Source organism: Anser brachyrhynchus (genome assembly GCF_964034855.1).
Source record: "Anser brachyrhynchus genome assembly, chromosome: 3".
NCBI classification, from domain to species: Eukaryota; Metazoa; Chordata; class Aves; order Anseriformes; family Anatidae; genus Anser; species Anser brachyrhynchus.
The window spans coordinates 73,260,724-73,283,831 of NC_137696.1; the positions used below are offsets into that span (position 1 = coordinate 73,260,724).

Consider the following 23,108-nt stretch of genomic DNA (forward strand, 5'->3'; position numbering starts at 1 on the left):
GCTCGGCCGGTGCCGCCTGGCAGCGCCGCGGCGCTTGCGCGTGGGGCTCCCTCCTCTCGCCGCGCTGCGTGGCGGCGCCGCCAGCTCCGGGCCCGCCGCCGCCGCTCGGCGCTGGGGGGCGGCCGGGGCCGGGCCGGGCCGGGCCGGGCAGGGCGAGGCGAGGCCGGGCGAGGCGCGGCGCGGGGCCGGCGGGATGTCGGCGGCGGGTGGCGGCGGAGGCTCCTGCGGGCCGGGCGGCGCGGCCTGCGGCGGTGTTGGGGGGGCGGGCGGCGCGGTCCCGGTGCCGTCGCCTTCGCCGGGCGGCGGGGTGTCCATGTTCCGCTGGCTGGAGGTGCTGGAGAAGGAGTTCGACAAGGCCTTCGTGGACGTGGACCTGCTGCTGGGCGAGATCGACCCCGACCAGGCCGACATCACCTACGAGGGGCGGCAGAAGATGACCAGCCTCAGCTCCTGCTTCGCCCAGCTCTGCCACAAGGCGCAGACCGTGTCCCAGATCAACCACAAGCTGGAGGTGAGGGGCTGCGGGGCGCCCAGCACGGGTCGGGTGGGGTTGACCTTCTGGCCCAGGGGTTCCTCAGGTCCTCTGGTTTGGGCTGCTGCGGTGTGGGCGTGAGGCGTTGTCTGCCAAAAATCAAGTCCTCTGATGTTGGAAGGAGCGGTGTGGAGCAACAGATGCCTCCGACGGGTCCTACGTTTGCGTTAGGTCCCTGGGGAGTTTGGTAAGCCTGCATGAAAGGGGACAAAGATGTATTTTCAAGATGGCTAAAACTTAGTCACCAGTTCAAATGAGGATATTACGCCTGTTTGCAGGTGAATGGAACAGAAAAATGCGTTTGGGATAGACGTGGCAGGTCCTCCTGTCTCCTCATGCTCCAAGGCAGATCAGATAGATCTCTGCTGAACTTGGTCTCCTTAAATAGTGGCGATCACGTATCCTGTGAGGAGAATAATGGCTGTCCGTACTGCTGGGAGGTCTTCTTTATGTCTAAACTAGCATTTCAGTAAGGCTGGGAAGGAAGAAGCATTCGCAGGAGCCAAGCTGGCTGGTGCTGGTGTTGCTCAAGAGGCTCTGGGTCCTGTGACTTATGCAAGAACCAGAGCGCTCTGGAAGGAGATTCTGGGGAATTTTACAGCCTTTTTGTAACTACAGCAACTTGAGGCTTCTTTGTTTTTGTAGGTTTGGTTGCCATCTGTCACGTCCTTAACAGTTGTGTATGTTAGCTACCCTCTTGTCTTTTAACGTTTTACAGGACCATGTTGATAAGTCTTCTCCGAGTTATATTTTTCCTGGGCTAAAAATCCCCAATTTTTCCAGTAACTCCTGTAGGCTGTGCTCTTTATTACTTTCAGTAGTTTTTTCTTTGAAATATATGGGAGCGAAGGGAAAAACTTCTAGTTAAACCATGACAACGCACAAATGTCAGTTCTTCCAGTCCTTTGTATTTGAGTTTTATTATAAAGGAATTGAAGAGTCTTCAGACAGTGACTTGCTCTTCGGAAGGTTTGCCTTGCGGTAGGAAGTGAAGTAAATGGTCTTTGGTTTTAATCCGATCTCTTCCTGGTATGAGGACCTTGTTATGCAAACTATCCATAGAGTTTAGCTGAGAATTGGTTTATTTCTTGGTAGGATAAAGACACCATTAAACAAGCAGCTTTGTTCATTGCAGTCTTTATTTCACCAGAGTACTTATTGTAGTGATGTTTACAGCATTCTTTATGTTGCTGTGTCGTCATAGATGCTTTAGTATTCAGCTTGCATGCATACTGTCAAGCTGTACAGTGCACTTAATTGTACCAGCATAGTAAAATAAAATGTAAGAGTTGATACTGAACAATCAGTGTTTATTGCATGGTGCACAGGGAAGGTGGGTATTGTGTACAGACTTGTGAAACAGATGAGTTTTCAGGTTATTTTAAGAGAATGAGTTAGTACTTGGTAAATATTTCTTTGAAACATTGTTTCAAGTGTAAGTATTTTGAAAGGAAACTATAAAACTCAGATCCTGAAAGATATTTTGGTATCTAGTTAAAATCATCAGGGGACTGGGCATCGAAACAACAATTGTCTATGCTTTAATCTTGGACGAGTTGACGGGCAAAGGAGCACAGTTTAAATAGCGTGATTATTGTATATGGCTGAGAGAGAACTAAAAGTTTGATAAAAACTGATACTGAGAAGCCAGAGCTGGTGACTAAAAACCCTTTTATCTTGTGAATTATTTTTGTTCCCGATATTAGTATTGGGCTTCATACCTGTAAAGCAATTTTTATTTCAAATAGGCCTTTAGAAGGTTATAGTATTGACTCAAAGGTTGTTAATTTTAGGATCTCACGATTATTAGAGTCATAAATTTGGAATGGAAACTGCCATTTCAAAATGCTTTGTTGAGAACGAGTGTTTTCACATGCACAGACGTCGGGGTCAGAAACAGCAGTGTCCAAAATTAAGGACACAGTTACCTATTTTGAAAGAAGTCGCTACATTAATACTGAAGTTTAGGATGCGATCCTTAGCTTTACTTTTAATGGTACAAGTTACTGTATTTCATGATTTTTAAAACTGCAGTTATTTCTTAATAGCTGTCAGTTGTAATGTTATAGTGCTTGTGCATTTTTATATGAAGTTTTCATCACATTCATAACTGTCATTAGTCATAGCTTATGTAGGTACAGGTACTTGCCAAGCCAATGAGTTAAAACTGTCTTTGGAAACATGCCTTTGTTTGGACAAAAATAATACTTTGATATGTCAGTGACTGGTAAGAGCTAAGACCTTACTCCTGCTGCTACACTTGCACGCTGTCACCTTACTGAATGAGTGATACTATTTTCTAAAGGAAAACTAAGTTAATACAAATTACCAACATTATTCTGTTGATTGTGAGTTCTGTTTCCTTAAGCGGGATTGTCTGGTCTTGCTATGGTTTTACAGACAAGAAAATACAAATGCGGTTTCAGAACTTGCTTTATCACCTTAATCAGCTAAATATGCGTTCTCTGATTGATACAACTGCTTTTAAGAGATGCAGGGTAGTTTGGTGCAAAAATGTTCTGGCATGATTGGTATGTATACCTACTGCTAGAGAGAGGAGTTTAGGTAAAATACCGCGTGAGGGATGTTTCAGAGCAGGGAAAGAAGCCTTCCAGGCAGCCTGTAGTTTCCAGAGAGGGAGTTATACGCGGCCAGTTGAGAGGTAAGTTATTTTTGGAAGGAACCTGGCGGCGTGCAGATGCACAGCAGATGTATGCAGATAAGTTTGCTTGGGCTTTAGAGTGATGAAAGGTGATAATCATACTGCTGTGCTAATAACATTTATGGTCCTAAATTCATTAAACTAAAGGGAAGGAGGGTTTGTTTTCTTAGTTTTTCCTGCTGGTCCCAGTGGGGCAGAGTTGGATTAAGTAACTTACCGAAGAGGAAAAGAGGAACGAAGAGGAGCACTGGGTGATGGAAGCCCCTGTCTTTTCGTGAGACCAGCTTGACTCCCCTTGCGTGGCATACAGCGTGCTAAACAAACGAAGGAGCGTATCTTGATGAAGGACAGTAAGGGCCTCGGGCTGTTAGAACAAAAGGAGGTGACAGCCATTTTGAAAGAGATTTTTGTTGTGCTCTGTCTCCCAGAGTTATCATCAGCAGATGCAGGCTGGCAGGCAGTGTGAGGTTTCAGGAGATTTTTAATTGAGGGGAAGTTCATGGGAATCGTTTCTCGTGTTTGACCGTTGTTTGAGCTGAAAGAAATATAGTGCTGACTGATGCTGTTTAAACAGTCCTTTCAGAAAATAAAAGTTCTGTAGATGTAAAAAGTAGTAGGTTAAGAGGCCAGTGCAAACGGAGCTTGACGTTGGTACTTCGGCTGCCAATCTGATTCTGTAATGTTAAATGAACGAGCTAGAATGGAATGTCTGCTAGAGCACACCCTGTGTCTTGGCACTTGGGTGAGCCCGTGTACGTGCTGGGGTTTGGGAAAACAGTTAAGAATATGTTTTAGGTTATTTGCATGTTTAGTTTTATGTCCTTGATGAACTTGGAATCGGGTTTAGGGAACTTCTTCCTTTGAGCTGAATTCTTCTGTAACTTGTTACTGTATCAGCTAAAGCATATGTAGTGCATGTAGGTAATACAAAGATACCTATAAAATTACGAGTCACCTATGTTTATTTCTATTTTACTCATATATTATGTGTGTGGTGGTTTTTCACACAGTGTGCAAGTCCATCTTATGGAGCACGCTGCAGAACTGTACCTGCTTGGTTGATTAGGAGTACTTTTTAAAGACAGTAGGAGCACATACCTTCTTTTGAGGTCCTTTAATCCTTATCCCCGTTTTGTCTTGTAACAAGAAATGCCTTTGTGTGAAATGCCGAGATGTTTCTTGGCCCCGTGACAGATGTGCCTATAAAACTGGGAACACATAATACTTTAGAAAAGAAAATTGTATTTTTTTCAAATGTTCTAAAAATGTCCAGTGTTTTACTGAATTGTTATTTTATTTGTAACACGTTTACCTTTGAAATTTCTTCTCTTTTGGAATTTAAATCTGTTGTTTCTAGATGGAATGTGGTCTGTTGTGAATGAGACTTGATCCAGCTCATTTTGTATTCTAGAATTTGACTGTTCTCAGTTGTTCAGCTAGTGGAAATGCAGTATTTACATAAATTTTTCAGCAGGTTTATATTATAAATTGTCATAGTTTTGATACATATGTATGTGGTTTTTTGTTTGTTCGTTTGTTTGTTTTTTTTCCTCATAATAATTACACCTTTCTAAAGGAATGACCTGCACTTACTTTGTATTTTCCTGTATCAGGAGCCCTGGCATTCTAGAAGCTTAACTACCTTACTTTATTTTCAGTCAGTGTGTAGTAAAGTGCAACTGTATTTTCTTCTGTTCTCATTTATTTGGAGTTGCCAAAGAGTGAACAATAGGGAACTAGTGCTTTAGTTCAGAATTCTTAGTTTTATTTACTGAATTATGCTGCATGGCTAGTCTGACTTCCAAAATTATGGCAGTCATAAAGCTACCAATATGACTTCTAAAAACAGATTTATGTATTCTTCATAAGCAATTAGAGGCATGGACAGCCTGAAAAAAGTCTTTGTGAGGCAGTCAGGAATTTGATGCTGGCAGCAAAGTGTACTGGCAGTGATTACATAAAAGCACTGGTCTGTGCTCCTGCAAGCAGGTACAATCAGAATGATTCAGTCAAATACAAAGGAAAACAGTGGCAAGAAACAGTACGTAAAGCCAAGGAAAACCAAAATAATAGTAGGAAGTAATAGTACGGTGCTGCAGTACCAGCTATTTTAATGATAGCAATGAAAAAGATCAGTAATTGGCATATAAACCTTAGCTGATGTATCAATCTACATAAAAATGGAAAACAAATTTTAAGATGGTTTACATGTGTCATGGTGTTATCAATTGTTTAATTGTTGGGAGGAAAAGCGTGCAAGTAATTACAAATCCAGAAGGGTTTTCAGCAAAGAAGATAATTAATATCCATGTTGTTTTGCATCCTTCTGATTTGCTGACCGGTGTTCTGAATGACTCGTCAGGGCCACAGTGGGATCTGGGAAGTGGAGCAATGTGTTTGTAGGTGTCTCTTACAGTTTGTGTTCCGTATGGGATCTATTAAGGATGGATAAAATAATCTATAACTAATTTCTGCATTCAGTTTTTCACTGCGTTTTTGCCAACACTAGCTGTAAGTGTACACTCGAGGGAGAACTGATTTTTTTTTTTCCATTTGCTTTTGGCTGCAGTCTTTTTTTAGGGAGTTCATGGTTAAATTTTTTGTTGTTTGCATTCTTATTAGCCATGTGATAAAGAAGTTTTTGTTAATTTTTGTAGTTAAAGCTTTAAATTTAAATAAATTTTGGGGGGGTCACAAAAATAATGCAATAAACACTTCTAATTTCATTACAGAATCTGTAAATACAACCTATTAAAGTCATTTGAAACAGGCTGCTACTCATTTTCATTGACAAGTGGTAAGTTGGTTTTGTTGCAGTTGGGGTTTTTAAGTCAGCAAGGGTTATCATTCCAAAGTGTCTCTCTTATTCAGAAACTCATTTTGCACAGTGCCATCACTTCGGCTTTGCAAGGAGCACAGTGAGAGCAGTAAGGCTCTGATCTGTTTCATGGTTTCTGTTTCAAACAAGTCCTATAAAGGTGATAGGGTTGCGTGAAACGTTGCAGCGAGTGGTGCCTAGTAGGAAGGAAGAACCAAACAGCCAGGCCTGCGGCCGGGGCAGAGCAGGCTCGTCTTTCAGGGAGCTGCAGGCTAAGCGGATTTCAGCGTTGAAGTGACACTGGTGGAATAAAGGAGAAAATGGTTTCTTCCAGCAATTAGAGAAACACAATACTCAAAGAGCTTCAAACACGTCACATCTAGGGGCTGCTGCCAAAGTCAGGGGTCCCCAGGAAAACTGATTAGCGTGTCGGCTGCGCGTTCCGTGAATGTCCGCCACAGGCTCTTTTGCTGCTGAACCACGAGCACTTGTGTGTCTGGTGTCTGTGAGTATGTTTAGGCCTCCGGCTGTAGGAGCTACAGCTGTCACGTCTTGGAAATTTGATTTCTATCCTGCAGTTGTGTAATGTTATGGGAACACTTAGCAATAATGGTTCCATTGTTTGTAAAACATCAGGTTTTTTTAACTTACTTTTGCCTTAAAGCAACACTTCTGTCTGTTTAAAAAAAAAAAAAACATTACATCTTGATATTTCTATTCCTTTTTTGTGCTTATACTAAGGCAGAAGATGAAGAGTAGTTGCAGTGTTGGCTTCATTGTCCTACTAGATCCTTCAGCTTTTAAATCAGAGGGTTAATACTCCTGGTCAGGAGTGAATGTTTAAATACATAAACACGTATGTTGGTAAACGTTCTGGAGTCTAGTAGAAATTACAAGAGGACATGCTGCTGAAAAAAATAAAAGCATCTCATCCTTATATTTCTATTGATTTGGATTTGATCCCACAGCAAGATTCATCAACAGGGACCTCTCTTGTAATCTTAGCTATTGTAAAAGGTGCATGCGTAGGTGTTTGGTTAGTAACAGAATCAGTGAAACTAGTGAAATCTCACTTCCTGCTGACTTTTCCAGAAAGCTGGTGTTTTGTTAGTTAGGGTGTGGTTTGTTTTTTTTTTTTTTTTTCCTCTAATGCAAGCAGCAAACACAATCCTAAGTCACTAAGACCTTCTGGTTCCGGTACCCCTGGTTCTCTTCCATGATCTGTGAGTTTCCTCACTGCACCATCCTTTGTCTACGTATGTTTTTGGTTTGTTGTCTAGACCAGAGGCAGCAGCACGGTTTACCAGCTCAGAAGTGCACGGATGCTGCTTTGCCACCTGGCTGTGAGTTCTCATCTGTGGGTGGATTAAAGAAACGAGCTAAGGTCCTGCTTTTCCCTGAGAGAGGGCACTGATCAGTCGCTCTTTCTTGCTGTTTTGGGTAAGATTTACGTGCAGTAGGAACTTTGATCATAACACAGCTGTACCCCTCTGATGGATTTGTTCTGAACCTCAAAAATGGATTCAGCTCAAATCAGCAGAGAAGGAGGGTGGAATAGGGAGAATTAGCCATATGGATAAAATGGCTGCACAAGGCTGCCTTGTGTAGGAAACCAAGACAGAAAAGAGATGTTACCAGTTTTTGTGTGTCTTTATTGCTAGTCTGCTTGGTTTTGACATTTCTCAAAGTTCCAACTGCTGGAATTTAGTGCTACTATGATGGAAAAAATGAAAAAATTGTTGAAAGAATATTTGTTACCTTGAAAGCATTTAGTGAGTGCTTGGCGTATGACTTTTGGTTGCTTGGAGGTTAGTTACACAATGGAAGTTCTTCTATGTAACTAGCTTTCCTTTGCCAAAAATCTGTGTTTTTCTAATGTGTCTGTTGTGCCTAGTCATTTTTGAAATACTTAAAAGATTCTTAATATGAGCTAGAAATTGGGGCACTGAAAAGTGCAGTATTACACGCCTCCAAAAGCACTTCTTATATAGAGAGAATTCAGGCCTTTCTCTCATTTTTATCAATCGTGGTAAATAATGCCACTGCCTTGCCCTAATCGTATTCAGGCCTATAAGATGGCTTTCCAATTCATCCAGGCTCTGCTTTGAGTTCTCATGTGTGGGCAATGGACAAGTCTTAGATATTTCTCCGTTATCTATTAACTCAAACACAACTCTTGTTCGTTCTGCAGAAGTTATTGGGATGATAGCTCAGAAAATGAAAGAGCTTTTCCCAAAGCTAAGAACATTGCTGCTGTTTTTTCTGACAACGCCAGCTCTCTGCTTGCCGCCTGCCCTAACATTTACGTAAAATTTTGTAATTCTGTGTGCGCTCCCTGTGATGCTTTGAATCTAGGAGCCCCCGATATTGTCATCTTCTCGTTCTTCATTCAAGCACCGATGATTACAAAAAACTTGTGGTTTTAGCATGCCATCTGTCTGCTTCCTGTTGTGCAGTTCTATACACAAATGTCTCTGTACTTCTCTTTCATGTTGAATTTATTCATCGTTTCCTTCTTATATTTACTTTGTAAGTTGTCTGGGGCAAGGCTCACGTTTTTGGTATGTGTAACGCTTAGCGTAGGCTCTCTGAGGATGGCTCTGAGATCTTACAGAAATAAATAGATGAATTTTGGTTATTATTATTCTAACACTTTTCTGTGAAAAATGTACAAGTAGATGGATGAATGAATTCTTTTTTGGGTCTGACCAACATATGAAAAAATTACGGGATATGATATAAAGTAATCAGAAGAGCTCTGTGATGGTTGTTTTGTTTCTAAGACTCGTAAGTTCTCTCCCTCCAAATGAAAACCACAAGTTAAGACTCCATGATAGTAAATGCAGTCCATCGCAGCATGTAAACTGAAATGATTATATGGACAGCTTAATATACATATTTAGCATAAGACCATTTATATCGAATGCAATTTTTTGATAACTCATAACTGCTTAAACAAGAAATATGAACTGTTGATTAAAAATAGGTCATTATGGCTGCACTGTTTTGTCGAGAGGTGTTTTTTTTTACTTGTAATAGTATCTTTGAATGCTCTGTGGATTAAGTGAATTTGTTGCTTAATGCCATGATTTATATTCTTTTATCTCCTATGGGGGGAAAAAATAGTAATTTAAAAAGTTCTTCAGTTATTTCAAGTTAAATTTGGTTGTGATTCTCATAGGTGTAAGATCTCTGAAGTACAAAACACATGGTAAATGGCAGAATATGCCCCAGAATTAAGTATTTAGTTAACATTTTCAAACTATTCTTCTGTTATCATCTGTGTTTGGAAGTGTTTTGATTGTTTGGAAGATGAATACTCTGTTTTAATGTTTGGTTGATTTGACCAAGATCTGCAATTCACTTGAATTGCAGGGTTTTGTTTTCTTAGAGTTTAAAAGGAGATTGATTATAGACCAACATGATAGTAATCTGAAGCAATTGCTCTTTCTGAAATAGCATGTGCTTTCTGGTACTTTGGGTAGGAACAGAACAAAAAAAAATGCTTTTGGATTTATCATTCTTCTCTCCACCTCAGTCTTCAAGGTTTGCTTGTTTTATTCACAGCAGTAAGGAGGAACAGGTTAGAAACCGCGGAGTAATTCTGGTATAACTGGCTGTGTGAGTGAGTAGGAGGGTTGCAGTAGGATCGGTAAATAGAAAGCAATGACGACTAATGCTGTGATTAAATTAAACGAGTAATTGCTGTGATTAAATCATACTTCCAAGAGTCACAGCCCAGTCCTACTGTACATGGCTTAGGGTTTGGACTCACAAGTGAGTTAGCGGAGAAAAACCGAAGTGTTGCCTTGCTGTCGATAAATACTGTGTAATAATTGCTAATCTGCACTTTAGTATACCATATTAAATAAAGAGGATTTTGTGCCTTTGTGGAGGGAGGATATTGTATTTTCTGCCATGAATATGAGTAGTTAGTGCAATTTTAGGAACTTTTGACTGTAAATTAATTCCTCCTCTACATGCACTCTCTTTCAGTGTCACTGGGACTCAGAAGGGTGTCTTCTACCTTTGCATGGTGTGTTGTATTGGTGTTATAAAACTAACATCTTTGTTTGTCTGTGGCCTTGATAGACTCAGTGTATTTGCTCTACTGGGTTAGTAGCAGATGAGTCAAGTGTTGCTTCCAGTCAAGGTGGGAATGATGCATAGCATTTCATTCCTAATATTACAAATGTAGTTTTTGAAGGCACATGATTTTTGGAAGATCAAATCAAAGACTTTTACGTTTGTGAGCTTTTGAATTAAATTGTGTATGATTCCTGCTTCTGTCTTAGGCGCTTCTTGCAATAACAGTGTACTGAAACATTTTAGAAGTTCTAAAAATTATTGCCACGTAATAATTTTTGTGTCTTCAAGTTAATTTGTTGAGCATTACAGTGTCACCACATTTGTTACTGTAAGGGGCGCTTGCTTTGTACAGTCACTTGCAAGACTGATGATGGATCATCTTTGCTGTGTATTTTTTAGTGGAAATAATGTTTTCTGTATCTGATTTTCTGATGATTTGATGAAAATGATTTTCTGTATCTGATCTGATATTCACGTTTAGAGCATTTTTATAGTGCTTACTTTGTGAAAATCCTTTGGTTTGAAATTGTGTAACATTAACTTCAGAATAAGAGTCATGTTGATTCCCCGGTGTCAGTCTAGAAATATTTAACAATAAAAACAGTTACTATGATAATAATGCAGATAGAAAATGAGCAGCAGGGTGGTGTTTTTTAGAATTTACCATGTGTGTACTTTAGCAATAGTCTTTAATTATGGATTGGGGATTTTATAAAAATTTAATGTGGCTACAGCTCTTAATGTTATTTTCGGTACATAAACTAAAAACAGGTTTTATACCACTGGCTTCACATGCCACATAAAGTAAATATTTGAAGGTTTGAAGGAATTGCCGTTTGCTTAGAGCCCCTCCCCTATTTCTTCTCCTGGCTGAATCACCAAGTTAGCGTTCAGGGACGAAATGAAGTCGAACATCCTGCCCTCCCCGCAAGCTCTGCCCCCGAAGGTTCCCCAGCAGAAGTTTCTGTTCTCTGTCTGTTGCTTGGTGGCTTCTCCTCAGCTCTCCCAGCCGTGAAGCTGAGGGGTACCCATGGGCGGCCGCCCGTTACCGCTGCCCCCAGCTGGCTTTCGGCAGCTTCGAGGGCAGCCTTGGGTGACCCGCTTGATGCGCAGTACGCTTGTAGGTAGGTGTACGGAGAGGTGTGTGGTGTCTGTCCTCTGACAGCCTTGTTGGAGAGAACATCCGGGAAGTTGCTGATGCAAGGATTGGTACAGTTGCGTCTGCAGCATTAATTTATCCTGGTTTTGCTGACGGAGGTTGAAACACGACCGTTACGGGGGCTGGCAGCACCCGGCTGTGTGGAGCCCCGGCCCCCTGCAGCGAGCGGTGCTCTCGGAGCAAGTGAATGTATCAGTCGATGGGTCTCGTTTGTGCTCCTCGTTCTGTCTCCTGCCTCTGCCCCCTCTCCAGTTTTCCTGGGTGCCTTCCAGAAGGGAACGTAGAGCTGCTGATTTTCCGGTGGGCATTCCACGTGATGCTTTTATAACGTAATTGAGGGAACAGGGAATTTAAAACCAGTGCTGGTAGGAGTCCTGTGAAGGCCCCTCATTATGTGTCATACAGGAAATACCTTCAAGTATTAGAAACAGATTTCTCTGATTATATTAAGTTGATCTGGAGAGTTAGGTGAACTGGCCAAGCTGAGAAAGGCAGGATTTCTGTGAAATAATGTGAAGATTCATGATCCTTCATAGAAGTAGATCATAGGATTTGAAACCAGTTTATTTTATTTCCTTTTGGGTGTGACTTGTACCTGCATCTGTTTCTGGAATAGGTTTATGACCTTCTGTAATGTGTAAATAGATTATTTCAGTGATGTGCACTTGTACCATTTCTCCTTTTGCTTTTTATTAAAACAGCAAGATATGATTTTAAATTCTAGGTCACATACAGAGTACTGCGTGGTTTGTTTGTTTGTTTTTATTGTGAGTTTAACAGTCTCTTTGTGATCTCTTTGGGGGATCATCCATGTTGTAAAACCGGTAGCCATCGTTCTTGCTCTTTTTGTAATTTGCACAGAGATGCAAACATGCTGCTTTTCTAGATCTCTGCTTTGTCCCTTATAAGCCAGGTGAGGCTGGACAAAATTGGACTGTGATTTATCTGCTCCACTACTTTCTGCTTATCCAGACATTCTGAATTAGAACACCTGAGTTTGTTTGTGTGGGAGGGTAAAATGTAACAAAAGTTATGTTAGCTATGTATTAGTACCCATACGAAAGGAGCATCTTAAAAGATACAGTAATATCATCATGCACTATATAATAATTAAAAGTAATATTGCTATACATTATATGAAATTATGACTGAGTCAAACTGTGCCTTCCTTATTAAGGTCTTAGTTATCTGCTGTATTATCACCTCTTATACTGGTGACATCCTTTTGCTACTTGAGTTCAGGTGTGTGTTGCCTTTGCCTGGGGGCAGACAATCCACAGCAGAGAGACTTGAGGCATGGCTGTTTACTGGGGAGAATGATAAGGTTTTGTAAGTAACCCATTTCTCTAAAGTAAAGTGGCCTTAAAGTATTTCAGATATTATTTCACTTTTAAAATGCTACTTGAACTTAAGGCAAGTAGCTGTAAGTACTTTACCAGGCAAGTAGCCTGGTAAAAATGTAAACTCGTTCTTTTATTCCAGATACAAATACTACATGTAAACTGTATTTAAAATGTTTCAAAACTTTTTTTTTTTTTTAGTTAATAGCTATTTGTGATTTTCTACAAACGTTTTTAGGGGCATGTTAATTCATGGTTCCTGGTTTGCCTACCTAATTGACTATTTCAGTTCAGTTGTTGGTAATAGACCAATTGTAAATTGGGTTGATTGATTTCTGCACTGCATTAATAATTGCCATTTTACTTCGATCATTTTTTTCCAGTAAGATTTAGTCATATGAAAATGTAAGTTGTGTTTACATTGCTGTGGTTGTAAATCCCGTTGTGGTTTTACTGCCATTGCCTTGTGTCAGAGTGGACATCAGGATGAGATGCCATTGCCTGTATCGCAAAAACTCAGCCACCGTTATTGTCAGGAGTATGGTGGTTTGGTGCTTGGTCTGTGGATGAATGAACGTGGTGGCAACTGAGGAGGAGAAAAGCCTGCAGGTGATATAGTGCTTAAATAGGGCTAGAGAGGAACTCGTGACAGCATGAACTCTTTATCTGTGTTACAGCATTTAGCTGTAAAATGTGCCAGTGAACTATGTATTTATGTATCACAGTTCTGATGAGCGCATTTAATCATTGTTCTAATTACTATGATGGATTATATCTTCCAGGCACAGTTGGTGGATCTGAAGTCTGAACTGACGGAAACACAGGCAGAGAAAGCAGTATTGGAAAAGGAAGTCCATGATCAGCTTCTGCAACTCCATGCTGTTCAGCTTCAGCTACACGCCAAAACTGGTCAGAATGTTGATTCTGGGACTATTAAGGCAAAACTGGTGAGTATGGTGGTTTGAATGGAGGATTGTATCCTCTTCCTTCTCCTGGCTGAAGTTCTTTCTTGAAAGTTATGAATAAGCTGATTACAAATTTTCACGTTATAAATGTTGGAGAGAGTTTGCTTTTTCTTTTTTAAATAAAACTTATGACTGGTTGCTAGGAACCATTTAAAAATGTAAATAACATCAGAATAATTAATAAGAAGTTGTTCTACATAAACCTTTTCTAAGGAGTTTGTTAAAATAAAATATATATTTTATTAGATTATAATGCTTTTATGTAGGCAGAATTTGCAAAGACAGATAGCTTCCAGTGTAAAACTACAACCAAATCTTCATGTGTCATATAAAAGCCTAAAAAGGGATACGTCTTCTGTTCTTGTTGTAGGTATATTCTGATAAGAGTAAGAATGGGATTGTTTTGCTCTCCACCATTGCTACATTCAGCAGACTTATCGCAAAAGGACTCAGTAGACCAGTGATAATCTTGTGAAATATGTTTCTGAGAAACTTAGACCTTGTAAAAATGCACCAGAAGATAACCGTGATTAATTATGCAATTAGTTGACACTGATTGATATCCAGAGTATAGTATGCCTACTAGCTGCAGCACAGATTCAAGCTCTAATACTGAGACTTCTTAAATTAAAAAGTGAAGTAATGCTGCGTAGATTGTGGTTTCCAACTCTTGTCATAATTCAAAGTCTAGCTGTTTTTAAAATTGCTTTGTAGGTTGGTTCCAAATATCTACTCCCAACAGCTGTGGAACGTTAGATTAGTCACCTCTGCTATATTTGCCCTCTTAATTAATGTATAATAAAACACAGTAAAAGATTGTCAGGCTTAAAATCCACCTAGGTGCATCACTAAATAATGAGGCTAACCCAAATTCTTTCAGTTTCAGATCTAAAATCTGTATCTGAATTATAGTTACGTTCTTAGGTCTACATACTTTCATTCACGCTCAGTATAAAGAGTAATGTTTTCTGGATTGTCTGATCATCATTTATTCTGTATTGAAATATAACTTAAGTATGAACTGTTATTAATTGGACCTGAAAGTAAGAATTAGTTAAATACAACCCACATATTGTAAGGGTTGGCCTTCAGGTTTACATGAAGCAAAATTTTTAGCCAGCCCAAATTCTAAATAATTTTGGTCCCTAAATTCCATTAATGAGACTTAATTTTCAGAGTGATGTAATCACACTTCAAACATTTGTTTCCCCTTACTTTGTTACAAGCAGTTTCTAAAGATACGTTAAATTTCCATAAAAGTGTCATCAGTTTCAGACAACAATAAGTAAATTTTTCTTGTATTGCCTCAGATTTTATCCATGTTGAAGTTGAATTTATTAACATCATGGGCTATTATTCTCTTTAATTTCATATAGTTACTCCTTTTTTATAAACATCAGGTCTAATCTTTTAAGTTTGTTTTACTTTGCCTTTAGCATTTTTATAGTTTCAATGAAGAGAAACTCGCCTTTAAACTGTTGTAGATACGGAAAGCTATAAAGCTCTGGCAGCTTGAACAAGCAAAATTGAATTTGCTTAAATGACAATAAAATGGGAAGTCTGAGTTTTAGGTAAATAAAAACTGTCACGCTGACCTTCTGGCAGTCAGAAGCCTCTAGGCCAAAGAGGGATTGTGTCAACAGAATAGGCGATGGGGAAGTAAAGTTCTGGAGAAGTTAACTACCTGCTTTCCTTGTTAAGAACCACTCTTCTTTTGTATGTAAATTCTTAACATAAATGTATATTCTACAAGCTGTAAGATTGTCCATGACGATGAACAAAGACATTTTCAAATGTTCCAGATTGCTAGATAATTGATTGCATTGTGTGGTTTAGTCTGAATCCCTTTTTAGGTGTGGTAGGTAGGCTTAGTCCAGGCACAATAACTCTTTCTTTGGAAGAGAATGAAGTTTCCTAATTTTTTAGGATTTTTTTTCGTATTCAGCAGTTCATATACCTTTATTGCTGTCTCTCCCCATCCTGTACGTCACTCTTGCAATATGTATTTAGTCATCCTTTCTGAAAGGAAAAATTCCCTTGCCTGTGTCATGCACTGTATTATAGATAGTATTTTCTGTGATACTTTCAGAGAAGTGCTCTATAAATTATTTACCCATTAGTTGAGTACAGCCAAGAAATAAATCTGCCTTCTTCTATTTGAAGATATTTTTTTCCTCTCAGTCAAATATTACAAAACTAATCATGTTATCTTGCTGTTCCTGGTAGAGATCCTTGGTATTTTAGGAGAAAGTAGTGTTTTCAATACTACAATGAAGCAAGAATTTTTTTAAAAATGATTTTACTGAAAAATATCAAATTTTTTTCTAAGTACAGTTACAGCAGTGTGTGTGTTTTTTATGTCTTCTAATAAAATGCATAGTCTGCTAGTGAATTTCTTTTGGAATAAGTCATTTATGTTACTGCATTTTCTTAAAGTTCCTGTTACCTATTTCTCTAATTATGGAACTCTTCTCTTCTGTCTTAAGTCTGTCCTTTCTGTGGATGAAATGGTAAGTATGCTGATTGCCCTGTTTTTGTTGTTGTTATGCTTAAGTGCTTTTGCTTTATGTAACATTTTATATTGTTGGCCTCAGAAACTGGCAAAACAGATCTGTCTTGTTCTTTCTTCCTGTCAGCTGGCAAGATGCTGTGCAAAGAACTTTCTTTGTGTTTTCTTTTGTTTTTCTTTTCTAGCTTAAGTACCCACTTTCCTATGTCCGTATGTATTTATTATCGTTAGAGCTAATTTAGGATGATACCTTGAATTTGATATTCTGAAAGATTGTTTTGGCAACATCTCCAAACAATTTTATGGCATTACACAATTTCTAAAGTATAATTATAGTAAACATCAAGCAATATATACTGTGAAACGTTTTATATATATATATTTTAAATCCTGTCTATTTTTCCTTGTTTTCACTTTTCTCAGTTCTTTTTATGGGCATCATTTAATCTAATTTACTGACCAGTTTAACAGCCTAAGGCATATAAACTCAGTAATACATAGATACGAAGAAAAAGTGATGCAAAGTTAACTTCTATCTTTCAGTCTTTCCCAGTAGTAGACTTGACAATTTTTGAACAGCTTCTCTACTTTTATTACATTGTATACCTAACTAACATTACTCAGTGTTTGTTCTGTGAAAAGCCACAGGTTAGCTGTGGTTAGCTGTAAGCCTTGATCTTCAGCATGGCAGTTGCTTTTTTTATTACCAGTGGAAAATACAGTTCTTTCTGTTTTGCAGGACCTATGCAAAACTATGAGCACAAGAAAGCATGAAATCTGATTCTTTAAATTCCTCATTATTCTAAACCTATTTGGAGACTTTTACCACATCTCGTAGCAGTTGCTCAGAAGAAGACATGTCCTTTCAGTACATCTTCAGACATCTGTATTGCAAACCTCTTCGTGTGGTGATCAGTTGGAGACAGTCCAGAGGGAGTGGCTTCTAGGTGTAATTTTCCTCCGAGGTCACAGAACAATAGTCACAGTAATGGAGAGAATAGGAAGGTTCTGGCGGACTACATTGTTCCTTATATTTTAGATATAATGTTTAAAATGCACTATTAAAAGTGATTCCAACTAGGAAAGTAACTTTTTTTTTGTTGTTTAAATTTGATTTAGATGGTGAATCAAATTCAGAGCTGTGATGAGTGTTTTAAGCTGGCTAATTAATGATATCTAATGAAAATGTAACAATGTGAATAATGTGCATTCATATGTCTGGCTCAAATTCTAGTCTTTTAATTTTTTATACTTGTCAAATAGAAGAAGTCCTAAAAGAGAGTACTTCCACAAGTAATGGGCCTGTTCAATTCTGAGCACTTGGATGCAATCTTGGCAATATGTATATAACTAACATAAATTCTATAGGAACACTGTAGCTGTAGACAGACTTTCCAGCTACTATAAAACTAGTATTAAGTCTGAACTGTGACACTTCTTACAGCTAAAGTATGTGTCAGAGGCAACACAGTGTCTTTGCACTCTTGAATTCTGGTAATTGCCCTCTGGCTAGTGGCAGTAAACGTGAGTTAAAATAGCCCAAGGCTTACTACAGCAGAGAGACTTGGTATAATTTTAGAAACTCCTATTCTTTAAATGTAGGTGAGCCAGAATTCTTGGCTTATGAGTGTATTCTGCAGTTCATAAAGAGATTTGTTGAAAAATAACGGGAGTCGTCTCACAAGACAACCCCAAACCCAAAAGACAGACCTGGTGTGGCTTTGCGTGGCAGGTTTTCTAATGTACATATCGAGTCAAGCCTAATGTGGAACTGGGTTGATACGAGAATTGCAGGAAGTGGAGAGGTAACAATTTCAAGCAATCTTTGTGTCACTCTTCCTCAGCAGTGTGCTAGGCATTTCTTGGCCAATATGTACCTATGTGTAATGTGCTTCATTCATCCAACCTGATACAGGTATTTAACAGGTGAGACAGAGAAGTAGAGTCTATCAAATTGACAGTTGTCTTTGCAGGCATTTGTAGCTCTTTGCCAGATACCTGCTGTGAAAATACCTTTCTTTGGTTTATGTGTGACAACCTACCTTAATCTCAAACGTGGTAATTCCAGCCATTCCCATGGTTTTGTTACTCTCATTTGGAATAGTGAATAAGGATATTCACTGTTTCATAACAGATTTGTCTTGCCAGTTCTGTAAAATGGTGTTTGTCCTGTTGCTTCTTTAGTTGCACCTTGTGATTTTAATGGTGTAATTGATACAAGTACAAAGAACACTTTTTAGGTACTCTGAATATCTTCAAAAACTTGTTACAGTGAATTTAGTATTTATTGCTTATTCAGACGGCAACCATAATTTAAAAGGGAATAGTAGCAGATTCTATGTCTGTATAGTTTTCCTAGTTTGATTTGTTGTTTTTTTTTTCCCACTTTCTAAAAGGTTTATAAAGTAAGATATAAAAGATACAAGTAATCAAATGAGCTTGTGTAGTAGATTTTGTAGAATAGTAATCTGAGTTGACCATACTAACTCCTTTTAGCTCCAGTGCTAAAACTGCTAAAAGTGCTAAAAGTGCATTTTAGAAAAGATAATGGCTATGTGTTATCTGTACAGTTGTGATGGAGCACTATGGAAGTAATTTATATTTCCATAATTCCTTTTTCATGTTGAAAAAAAAAGCAATGAGGAAGGATAGATTTCTTAATGTGTTTTTGTTTGTTTTATTATTATTATTAAGGATGTTATTTTGCATTAATATCTCTTCTAATTTCATAGAGCATGCATTGGCATGTGTAGAATCTCTGGCTTTTTTTTTTTTTGTGGTCTTGAGAGTCTAATTTGGAAATAACCCTGGCTGGGCGTTTCTTGGTTGTTTGCATGAAAATAATTGTCATTTTAAGGACTTACAGATAATTTGATCATATTGAAATAGTTATAGAATATTATCAGCTTGAAATGTATAGTGGTTGTATATTTTTTTATTATTTTAAAAATAATCTGTTCTTTCTCATTGTACAAATATCCCATTTGAACACAGGAAAAATCAAGGATGCTATTCAGACTACGTACCACTTTGCTACCTGTTTGTGAGAGGGAGAAGCAGTGTTACTAATTTCAGTCCTTGGACTTTAAGCTAGTATATGCATTTTGTACAGGAGTTGTAAGCAGGATAAAAATCATGTTGGGAGCACGAAGTTGAGCTCAAGGCCAACTCTCCCCAGAGGGGGGGAGTAAGCAAACCAGTAGCTGCAGTGACAGAGTCGCTTCTTTCACTTCTTGTCCTGCATGTCCTATAGTCAGAATTATTTCACATTGGTTTATAGAAGCAGTAAGTACTCTTTTCATAGCCAACTTTGATAAAAGCTTTTCAATTTCTTATTTATGTTAAGGAGAGAGAACTTGAAGCTAGCAAGAAAGAAAAAGTGAAAGAAGCTCAGCTGGAAGCTGAGGTGAAATTGCTGAGGAAGGAGAATGAAGCTCTTCGTCGACACATAGCTGTGCTTCAGGCTGAGGTTTATGGAGCAAGATTGGCAGCCAAGTACTTAGATAAGGAACTAGCTGGAAGGTATGTAAAATCAATCCACGTCCCTAGCGTGGGGTTTTGTTGTTGTTACAAATTTTTTTTTTAATACTGCAAAGCATACAGCTTCAGTGAGTCTCGATTTATGCCTAACATTTCTTAACACTGTGGCAATATCAGTGAATGTATATAGAAATCACAGTTTTGGAAGGGTTAGACATATATGCTGTAGGTTTCTTGACCACCTATTATTGAATAGAAATTGGGCTTTTTCTTGTTCACTATCTTCTTCGCTGCAACCAGCATCTTCTATTAGCATTTGTTAACTTCTCTTTTCCTAGGCTTTGGACTGTCCATGTTGGTAAGTATTACCAATTCTGTTTTCTTAGGGATTAATATAATAGTGACCACAATGAGGCCAGTCAAAAATCTTGCTAGTCTTCAGAAGTTTTAAAGGATGTAGGCTCTCCCTTCCCACTAAATAATCTTGTTTCAAAGTCTTCATTACTACATTTTTACGAACGAGTTATTCCTGGTTTATTTTATAAACCTTTGTCTCGTTAGCTTTTAAAATCGTTAGCAGGGAGATAAATGCATAGAGGTATGCTCTGGCAAGAAAAGAGTCTGTGATTATCTGTAGTATACATGTAGTGGTCTTTAATAACTTACACAGTAACATACAGCTCTGACAGCTCAAGCATGCAGTGCAGGTACAGTAATGTCAGTTATGCTTGTTTAAATTTGTCAGTGTATGACTGCAATATTTCTATGACATAACTGTGATAATGAGCTGTAGATAACTATAATAAACTTAACAGTATTTAATCATCATCAATGTTAGCGGCATAATGTTATAATTATGCTCAGATTCCTGAGCTCTCCAAGCCCACCAGGGTCTGCAAGGCTCCGTGGAGCCCATGCTTAGGGCATGGAGGTGCCCAAGGCATCCTCAGCTTATCCAGACAGATTGTTCATTGTCCATGATAAGGCAGTTTTAGTCTGACTGAACGTAACCAATCACTTTGGCCCTGTTCTGCAGCTGTTTTAACCACGTCCTTGCATTATTCATCCAATTGCTCACTAACTTGCTAGCTATGTTTGTGTAGCAATTAAGCAATAAATTACTTTTTATCTTACGATAAGCACTATTAAATACTTTATGCTGGAGCTGGACTGGTCATTTGGATCCTTTCTTGTGGGTCTGAGACCCTTGCTGCCATTAGAGCTAGATTTAAATTTCCTCTTATAAAAATTACATTATTTATTCCACTTCATCAAAATGTGCCTCTATTATGATTTAATGAAAAACAAGATAGCCTTGTAAGGCTTCTAAGAACAAGGCTTGGTCCCTTTGGTCATGGGGTGAGCCCAGCCATTTACTTCTATTATTTGCAGCTTTGTGTTCATTTTGTCTGGCACAGAAATGGTCACTTTTGCAACCCTGTTTGTTCTCTTCCTTTGCATCCCCAGGGGCAGATCCAAAATTAAGAGTTAGTAGGAAAAGTCTCACATTTGCAGTTAATTCAACAAAAGGAAGGAACCAAAAATCCCTCACTTTCCAAAGTAGAGCCACACACTTTTTTTTTTTAATTAAGTTTTCTGGATGCTGTGGGTGAAACGAATCTTCTTAAGTGCTTTAAATTTTAGGGAGAACTTGTATGTACACACGTGTTTAACATACTCAGCACTGTCACAATTCCATGCAGTTACTGCACTTGCACTAGTTGCTGAATGGCTGCGTGCTGTAGGCACATGAAGGATGAGTTGTACAATGCACTGATTTTCAGGTGTAATATAGCAAGTTGTTTATTCTCTTTGTTGTTATGTAGAGTTCAGCAGATTCAGTTACTGGGCCGAGACATGAAGGGACCTGCTCATGACAAACTCTGGAATCAGCTCGAAGCAGAAATACACCTTCACCGTCACAAAACTGTTATTAGAGCTTGTCGAGGTCGGAATGATCTGAAACGACCAATGCAAGCACCACCAGGACATGTAAGTTGAAAGGCGAGTCTGTAATTTCTGCTGTCTGTGGAAAAAAGATAGCAGTTTCTTCATTTTTGTGTTTGTTTTCACTTCAAATACTGAATTATTTTAACTGTCCCTTTAACATATGTATTTCTTTTATATCAGAAAATGGTTTGAGTTGAAAGGAACCTTCAAAGTTCATCTCGTCCAAGACTTCTGCCTTCTCTTCTCTAGGCTAAACAACTCCAACTCTCCTCACAGGAGAGGTGTTTCAGCCCTCTGAACATTTTTGTGGCCCTCCTTTAGACCTGCTCTAATAGACTCTTGTCTGTCTTGTTCTGGGAAGCTCAGAGCTGGATATGTTAAAGGATAGTTCCATCCTGAATAGCATGTTTCCATAAATGACCGTGAAAGATAGTAAAATTCTGTTGACTTATGTAGGAATATGCAGCCCTTTTGAAAATTATGCTGTGTGTGTATAGATTTGAATTTAACAGTGTAATTTTTGTTAGGTAAATTTGAAAATAAGGGGCTAAATTACTTGGGGAAACTGTGAAGAATAATAATTTTAGGATTAGATTGAACTGAAATTCATCTTTTATTTTATTTCTTTTAAGGCCAGATAAATTGACACTACAAAATTTTGGTTTTGTTTTTTTTTCCCCCTCCAAAAGATACTTTTTAAAATAAAATTTTTAAAAGCGTGTGTGACTATGGCATAGACCTTGCCTTACCTAGCCTGGCACATGAGCTGTTATCCCCAGTTTTCAGTGCATAAAATGGAACACTTTGAGGAAAGGGCATTACTTTGGTCTGCTCTAAATACCTTAGTTGGTCAGATGGATCTTACTACTTATGTTCTTAATAGCATATAAAGTATTGGTGGACAAATATGCATGTGTATGATTTTAAGGGTATGAATAATAGCAACAGCAGCTTAACAAAAGAAAAACAAATACCATGATTTACTCGGCCTCTTTTTTAGTTTAGAGTTGAATAGCTTGTGGAATGGTGTGTTTTTAATCTAACAAAAATAAAGTTGAGCGAGGAACCTTGTCTTTGGGACTCTATTACATCTACCCTTTGATTAGCTTTAAATTACTGTTTGTCATATAACTTTTCAGCAGTGATCAGCACTCCTTTATGTAGTCCCTTTATATTTTTAATTTGGCAGATTTCCTTCTTTTGAAGTTACTCTGTGTTGTGCATCACTCAGCACTGAAATAATTGAAATAATTGTTCTTGTCAGGAATGCATAGTGAGAAACCTTTTCTGATTTCATTGTCTGTAAAGGGGCACTGTAAGTTTGTCCTGCCTGCATGGAGCTAATCTAAAACTTTGCTGCCGATACACTGTCTTTCTACAATTAAAAACAAACTAACAAAAAGAATGCATCACATCTATACTTACAGTATGTATGTATTTTTTATCAAACTAGGATCCAGATGCCTTAAAGAAGAGTCAAGGTGTTGGTCCAATCCGAAAAGTTTTGCTCGTTAAAGAAGACCATGAAGGACTAGGAATTTCAATCACAGTAAATGCTTGCATTTATTTTCTATGGCACACGAGAAGCAATTTAAATTTGTATT

General features: G+C 38.5%; 1 protein-coding gene across 2 annotated transcripts in view; it reads left to right on the forward strand.

Moving 5' to 3' along the window:
- Positions 1 to 49: 49 nt before the first annotated feature.
- Positions 50 to 23,108, forward strand: part of GOPC (golgi associated PDZ and coiled-coil motif containing) — a 28,425-nt gene continuing 5,366 nt past the window's right edge. Inside the window, exons 1-6 of one of the 2 annotated variants that reach the window (XM_080588111.1) lie at positions 121 to 511; positions 13,383 to 13,547; positions 16,052 to 16,075; positions 19,421 to 19,596; positions 21,381 to 21,546; positions 22,958 to 23,053. In XM_080588111.1, coding sequence (XP_080444237.1) covers positions 194 to 511; positions 13,383 to 13,547; positions 16,052 to 16,075; positions 19,421 to 19,596; positions 21,381 to 21,546; positions 22,958 to 23,053 — 945 coding nt within the window. In that variant the 5' untranslated portion in view covers positions 121 to 193. Of the gene's footprint in view, positions 512 to 13,382; positions 13,548 to 16,051; positions 16,076 to 19,420; positions 19,597 to 21,380; positions 21,547 to 22,957; positions 23,054 to 23,108 lie in introns of both variants that reach the window. The other variant, XM_080588110.1, reaches the window with a different exon arrangement.